This window comes from Hippichthys cyanospilos, chromosome 18 (assembly GCF_059441005.1).
Source record: "Hippichthys cyanospilos isolate Australia breed blue-spotted pipefish chromosome 18, RoL_Hcya_1.0, whole genome shotgun sequence".
Taxonomy (NCBI): Eukaryota; Metazoa; Chordata; class Actinopteri; order Syngnathiformes; family Syngnathidae; genus Hippichthys; species Hippichthys cyanospilos.
In genome coordinates this window covers 11,157,473-11,165,183 of record NC_142386.1, presented here as the reverse complement: position 1 = coordinate 11,165,183, position 7,711 = coordinate 11,157,473, and the positions used below count along the sequence as shown (strand labels likewise).

Below are 7,711 nucleotides of genomic sequence, written 5' to 3'. Positions count from 1 at the left end.
TTAAGTATATAATAATAATAATAATAATAATAATAAACAAATCAACTAATTTAACTGCGATTTATGTAGAATGTAAGAGACCCTCTCCCTAACATTAAAATTTACGGACAACGAGCAACATCACTCACTTCCGGTGCCACTGCGATATATTTCACAAAACCACAAGATGGCGCTGCCATCGCCACTAATGACAGAATGACAAAATATTCCACGGATAGCGTTTAACAAACGTGACCCTAAAAATGACGTACACATTGAAAACGTGACTTTTAAAGTCTTCGACCGTGCATTTCCAAGCAATCCTGAGCGTTTGCAACGTAAATGTAGCGTCCACGTGCATTTTGTCGACGGCGTTTCATTCAAAATCGATTGAACACTTTGAAGGGCAGTGAAATGGAAGCAGGTTTACGTCTACTGGAAGTTAGCCAGCTAGCTTAGCATGCAGCAAGTCTCTACCATAGTGCGCTTGCCGGGGCCTTCTTACCTGCCGTCGAGAGATTGAAGTCGAGAGTATAGTGTCGCAGTGCCATGTTTGAAGGCAGCCGTTATCCATTCCTGGCGCAGGCAGGCGCGGTGTGTGTGCGTTTAAGTTCTCAACCGGAGTGGACGAGAGGGGAGGGCCTAGCTCCGCAACATCGGCTTGACCAATCCAGTAGAGCACAGTTTTAATCGAGCATGGACTTCATAAAAATAAATCACGATAAAATTATATTAAAAAGCAAACATTGGTATTTTTGTACTAGCAATAATAATAACAATGATTTATAATGTATTTGTATATATTTATTTATTTTAATTCAGCCATGTCGGGAAACCCTATCTGCAGAATGCAACTAGGGGCGTGGCTGAACGTGGGGCGGATCTAATCTTTCGAGTCCGCCCACGCGGAGTATAAGGGCCTTTATTGTTAAAGTATGCATTGGTGGCTGTAATATATATAATATATAATTTTATTTATATATATTTATATATATTTTTATTTGTATATAAATTAAAAAATCAGCCTTTTCATCTGGTGTCTGAGACCAACTAAGTGCTCCCAGCAGAGGGTTGAGATCCCTCCATCCATCCAAGGGTCGCAGGCTTGTTGGTGCCTATTTCAGCTGACTTCGGGCAAGTAGGACACCATGGACTGATTCCCAGCCAATCACATTGCACACAGAGACCAACAACCATTCACGCACGCAATCACACCACAATTTAGAGTGTGCAGTACACTTGTCATGCATGTTTTTGGAATGTGAGAGGAAGCCAGAGGAGCCGGAAGGAAACCACACAGGCTTGGGGAGAACATGCAAACTAGTTAAACAAGAAAGAAAGAAAGAAATGAGAGTCAGTGTGAGTGAAGTCAAATGTTTCGGTCTGTCCCAACTTGAGCCACACCTCAAACTGCGCTCTGCATCCACTAAGACGGTTAAGTGCACTTGTAGAACAAGTCTGTCAATGACTACTGACAGACTTGAGCTGCTAGGGCACAACTAAAACCTTCTAATAAATCATTGCATTGCTCTAGTAACACCCCTTCAATCCAACTTAAAGGCATGCTTCATGAACTGGTAGTATTGTCAAATCCCGACTTGTATTGCATCACGTTAAGCGTTCCTATTTCTTTGCTGACGTGTCATAGAGTGGTGGGGGTGGCGTAACACGTACAACAGCCATTTTTCAACAGGGTTCCGTTTCGCTATCAGGTGTGACTCAGAAGCAACATGCAACGCCTTAAGCAGAAGTCAAGTACAGCAAATATTTGCACCAAAAAACACCTCAGGGCCCTCACATCTATCCAAGTATAATTGCAAATAAGTTGCTTGTGCCATGGCGCAACATGCTCTGGTAGGCTACTATCAAAGAATACTACTGCTTGGACCTTCTGTCCAGGACTTCATCAAAGGTCAAATCTATATTTGGGATGTCGCATTCAACAGCCAAAACATGATGTGCATACGCCAGGTCAGTGTTAAGCGGAAAGACAGCTAACTGTGTCAAATCTCTCCATCACAGGAACGCTCAGTTTTGATTTACTGTCTTTATTATGGTTGTTATTGTTAGTTGAAGTGGTGCAGAAGTGAACTGCATCAATGCACAATACAAGAGCAACAAAAGATATTGCTAATTTAATACACAGATTTCAGTTTTAGACGTTAAGAATACTTGGACTGTACTGATAGAAGTGTCTTGGGAATGCATGACACAATGAAGCCTTTTTCTTGCAACAGAGTAAAGGAGCATTATTCTTTCAATCGCTTTTATTCCATTTAGAATTTGTATTTACATAAAAATATGATTTCTTTTACCTTAATGTACAAACAACATGGGTACACGTTTGCACAAACAATAGATGATGATAAGGTTTTTGGGGATTTTCAATAATAGCAATCTATGAGCAAGAGTAGCAAGAAAATGACAATTCTAACATTCTATTACCATTAGCATGAACTGGCAGTGCTGATGATCTGTATATACTGTATGATAATGTTACTCAATTACATAAGGTTTTGCACAAAACTCATTGTTTGTACATGTTGTCCTTGTGACTGGAGCAAGACAATTTGGCATACTAGTCGAACAACTGGAGAGTGCTATTCGAAAACTGCATTTCTAGAAAAAAAAGTTAACCAAGTCGGGTAGGTCGACTTTATAAATAGGTAGACTAAAAATAGCCGCCTTTACGCTCCACTGGAACTATGTTTGCATTATTGTTTTATACATGGAACTTTCTTTCAGACGTACGCACTCTTGGAATGTTGGGAAGGGAGAAAGACTCCCCCCCCAAAAAAGAAAAACTGAATTTCACAAGTTTGAGATCATTTCTAATTTCGTGAAAATAAAGTAATATTCAAATATTTAAAAGTAGAAAGGCATACCATAGCAATACTCCAGAAAAAAATCAAATACAAACGCAAAGACCATCTTGATGTACATTGCCTGTCTTGGTGTACCACCTAGTGGTCGAACAGTTGATGCTATTTGTGTTTAAAAATGCTTATTGATTTAGTAGTTAGCAGTAGTTCCATCAATGACATTAACACATGGAGCTATGCAAAAAAGGAAAGAATTTTGCAAAAAGCCCTGGGGCTGTGTTTTCCGAGAATAGAAGTTATCACTACAAACAATCTATAGTGGCTTGGTTTTAGGTCTTCAATTTTTAACCAGTAGGGGGCAGTCAAGCACAAAACATGCCCAGTCTGCTTGTCAAGAAGAAGACAAAGAACTGGCTGCAATTGACCTCATGGTAGCTAATAGGGAGCTTCACTCTCAATCTTACTTATGGAAGATTGTTGAAGCATTGTCTGTTTGGACGTTAAAGACACTACTACATGTGCAATGTACATATATATGTTGTTGACGTCTTAAAATTCATATAAATAAAAAATAAATACGTAATTATATTCACTCCAACTCACAATCAACGTTAATGGATTAAATAAAAAATCGAATCATATTCAACTTTAGTAGATCATTTAAAAAAAAAAAAAAGTGTAGTCTACTATTGCAGTAACCTTAAAATGATAAGGAAGAAATGCACCAATGGCATTCCATACGGGCAGGGAGTGTCGTGACCTTCTCCAGCATCATCCAACAGCAAGTAGCAGCTTATCAAAAAGTAAAACCACCACAATCAAAAGCATTGAAGTCAGCGTCTGCCATTTCAAAGTCAAAGCTGTTGAAGTGAGGGGAGGTGATGGCGGGGCTGTCTGTGTGGTACACCCCCGCCGGTCCCCCGATATCTGAAAAGTCTGCATTGAGGGGCAGGTCTGCAACTTTGGCGTCCAGGCTGGAGGGCGAGCATGCGCCTAAGTAGCCCATAGCGGAGGAAGCGGCAGCCCCTCCCATCAGCAGGTACACGGCTCTCATTGCCTGAGCGTTGTTGATGGTGCCGTGACGCAGGCAACCAGAGGTGTGGGGTCCTCCTTTGTAATATTTTGTATGTGGAGAGCTCCTACCTGTTTGGCAAAAGCGACAAAAGCATATTGTAAATTCCTTGCAAAGGTAGAGTGATATGCATTCTTTGTACAAAGACACTTGCTTACCACAGAAGCAGTTCAACTTTAGCTTACCACATCAATGTAAAGCACCGAGCTGCAATTGAAGCCACAGCTAACAATAGCAATAAAGATGCTAACGGAGTGAGCCATAGCAAAGCTCTTTAACAAACTACACTCGAGAACACCCCGCATTTGAGCAAGTCTGAAATTAACAGGCTAGCCGCTGCTATATTCTAATGTTAATTTCTAATTATGGAGAAAAGAAAACTGCACCATGGTTTCTGATGGTCTAACTACAGTACTAATGGCTGCAGCTAGCACTTGGGACCAGTCTGACATTAAGCAGTGGGTAAATGATTTCAACTGCATCTGTTAAAGAATATAAACGACTGAAACCGCTTTTTGTTGTTGCATATCAACACTTTGATCTGGCACAAAAACACCAAAAAAATGTCTGAAATATAAGGTAAAAAGGTACTGCTCGCACTGAAACCCCACCCCCCTCCACCTTCATATGTCAATCAAATACCACAAATGCTACTTCTTCAAGTTCGAACTGACCTTTATCCTTTGGGGAGCCGGTCAGAGGCCCTGGAGAAGGAGCCTCTCCATTGCTGGCAGGCAGACTCGGCAGTTCTTTGTCCTGGATCTGGTCCGGGACGAGGTCTTTTAGAGCGATGCTGAGCGGCGGCACATGATGTCGCTTGCAAAGACCGAGGGGAGATGAGACACTCTGGAGGAAAACAAACACAAGGTTTTTGAATTTCTATGGACATGGTTCAAGTACATAAATATGAACAATCTCTGTAATACTGCGAAATTGTAACATCTGTAGTACTCTTGCTATTTATCCCACCGGTTTTGTTCGGATCGTTCTTCCCTTGTGTAAAATGACTTGAGATAACTTCTATGTTGAACTGATGCAATAAATTGACTTAAGTATTCTTTGGTGTTTTACCATTTATGGTCAAATAGTCATATTACTTTGACTCACCTGTTTCACCTTTTTCAGCACATTAAGCCATTGACTGCAAAACAAAACAAAAGTGACTTATCTTTCTACATCTCAGACAAAAGTCATGTCAAAATTAGTAGTGTGCATTGAGCAAGATAATGTTACAATGAACTTTAGGAAATGATTAGAAATGTTCGCAACTCCTGAAAGATTCCAATTATTTGGATTATTAAAATTATATTTTAAAGTGAATTAATCACTGTGAGTGGTTTACTTGATTACATTCAGAGAAATTTGAATTAAACAACAAGTTTGTGCAGTAATCTTCTTAAAAGGGAAGACAGCAACACAAATGTAAGCACCCCGAAAGGCAGCGTTCTGGTTCATAATGGGTTCGTGGAGAATAAATGAAGCAAAATCCATAAGCTCGGGGAGCGGCCATTTTGCCACTTGTGGTCAACTGAAAATGACATCACATTTGCTGAGGGCTAAGATAAGAACCAATAAGCATTATTATATATTGTAATAATTTTTAATATTACTAGGAATGATAGTGTATATAAGTATATTAGCTGTTATTGAATGAAATCAAAAAGTATTTTGTCTAATGATATAACGCACATCAACACATTTATGTGTATGGTTATTGAATTAAAACATGTTTAGCATTTGACACTTTGTGCACTGTATATATCATAGAATTCACAAATAGTGTTTGAAATTGACAAATATTTAATACTTGAACATGTTGATTTTTGATGTTTTGTTTTGTGATGTTTTTTTTTGTCCCCACAAGTGACTGTAATATTATTAACTGCATGTTTTTTTTTCTTTTGATTTTATACATGTTTGAAATTTTAAAAAGAAGTTAACATTTTAACTTTGAAAGGCCTAATATACTGTATGCCAGTTTCAATACTATGTTATTACTTGTCTAAAAATATGGTCTATTGATTGTTAAGTCAGAATAAACTTGATTTTACAGCTCAGTAGGATCATAGGTCATCAGACCTGCAGTCAGAAGGCGTGTCGGCCAGAAGTAGCAGGTATTTATTTTGGGTCAAGATGAGGGCGAAGCAGCAATCTCGGCTCCCGCCGGCGGGCAGCTTGGGCAGGTCGAGGATCTCCTTGCCCTCCACGATGGCCTCACAACTGCTTTGCAAGAGGACCAGCTGGTCAGGTGGTGCTGAAGCATGGTGACACACAAGGAGGCTGCCCTCAGCTGTCACAAGCAGGAACCTCTTCTTCCATTGTTTGAAAATAAATCCACCTTGACAAGAGAGGTGGAAATCATAAAGAACTCAGTTTCCATTTGGGCCGGCGACGAATAGTGACAAATGTCCCATTAAGTCAGCATTTTTTTTTTTTTTGGGGGGGGGGGGGGGGGTGAATTATTTCAGTTCAATGTTAATTGTGACCCCATTTGATGATGTTTGATGATGCTCAATAAATCTTTGGAAACATTGGCACTGATGATAGAAACATGAGGAGCTGCTGGATTACGGCATGAACACGCTGTCAACAGATTAGAGGCAGTCAGATGTTTGGCGGATCAGCGCAATGCACCAATCTGACCATAAAAATAAGCGTGTGCCTCTATCAAAATCACACCCTCGCATCTGGATAAGCACCGTGCATACAGGCTAAAACATATTGCTGAAAGCTTAATGAAATAATAGAATCTGCAGATTCGCCTATTAGGGTTGTCTTTAACTCACTCATGCCCACAGAATTTTTTTTTGTTTGTTTTAATGGAGTCAAAACATCCAGTCCCAGTTATGAATTCTTGTTCTTGGTCATCCAGCTGCATTATGAGTATGAGACAAGCTCTGGACAGCCCAATTGGCTCCATTTTTTAAAAAGTACTTACTACTTACTACTAAAATGATGAATGAATGACTGAAGTAATGAAGCGCTAAAGTCATTTATTTTACTACTTTAATATTTACTCAGTTTTCGAGTGAAGTGCCAAAGTAATTGATTACTATAGGTAATCCCGTGCTACAGTTGATTACTTTAACTACTTAAATTCTAAAGTAATCAATTTCTTTAGGTAATTAAGTACTGGAGATAATGAATCACTTTTTATGCTTTAGTAACATAGTACTTAGAGTAATCAAGTACTTAGTACTTGAATTCATTTTTATTAATTCTGTACAATTCATTTAGATCCTCTTTCTTGACCAAAGGAGGGTTTAAAAACAAAATATTTTCTTAAGTGTTTTTTTTTTTTTTAATCTAAATTATTTCCTGATATTGAATGTCCGGACTCTTAAAAAACGTTTGAATATATCTTTGGGATTAAATGTGTTAATTACATTAATTATGTTAATTACATTATATTTGTAAAACTGAAGCAAAGCCTCCTCATTTTGTTAATGAGAGGAATGAGATGAAAAATTCAGCAGACATATGGACATAAATGTAAACAGGCAAACCTGTCACGCCCCCACACCAAAAAAAAAAAAAGTCACAACGTCCCAAAAATGTATACAGTAAGTACTCACCATACATCCTGAGTGTTCCTTGATGGATCCCGGAGTGGTTCATGTTGACAGCAGCCGAGTGCCACCGACTGACTGACTCAAATGCAGCAAGCAGGACAAGATGAGTGGAAAGCACATGAGGCTCAATGTGAGTTTTAATGCCTTAATCCTCATCCCGATGGGATGTTGCGCCGCTTCCGCATCGGAAGAGCTCGTAACGGCACGCACAACTGGTCATACTGCAAAGCGATGGTGCTGATTTTATAATATCCCCACAACACGAC

At 39.2% G+C, this 7,711-nt stretch overlaps 2 protein-coding genes across 2 annotated transcripts in view; both read right to left on the bottom strand.

The window, feature by feature from the left end:
- sms (spermine synthase) overlaps positions 1-815 on the bottom strand; it is a 7,658-nt gene extending 6,843 nt beyond the window's left edge. The window contains exon 1 of the mRNA XM_088441694.1: positions 485-815. Coding sequence (XP_088297820.1) covers positions 485-530 — 46 coding nt within the window. The 5' untranslated portion in view covers positions 531-815. The remainder of the gene's footprint in view (positions 1-484) is intronic.
- A 1,411-nt stretch (positions 816-2,226) lies between these two features.
- LOC148408934 (uncharacterized) lies at positions 2,227-7,609 on the bottom strand. The gene is made up of 5 exons (XM_088439969.1): positions 7,449-7,609; positions 5,953-6,211; positions 4,981-5,014; positions 4,548-4,719; positions 2,227-3,944 (listed from the first exon to the last, which is right to left on the bottom strand). The coding sequence occupies exons 1-5, from the start codon at positions 7,489-7,491 to the stop codon at positions 3,598-3,600; spliced, it is 855 nt and encodes a 284-aa protein (XP_088296095.1). The 5' UTR covers positions 7,492-7,609; the 3' UTR covers positions 2,227-3,597.
- Between the last annotated feature and the right edge of the window lie 102 nt (positions 7,610-7,711).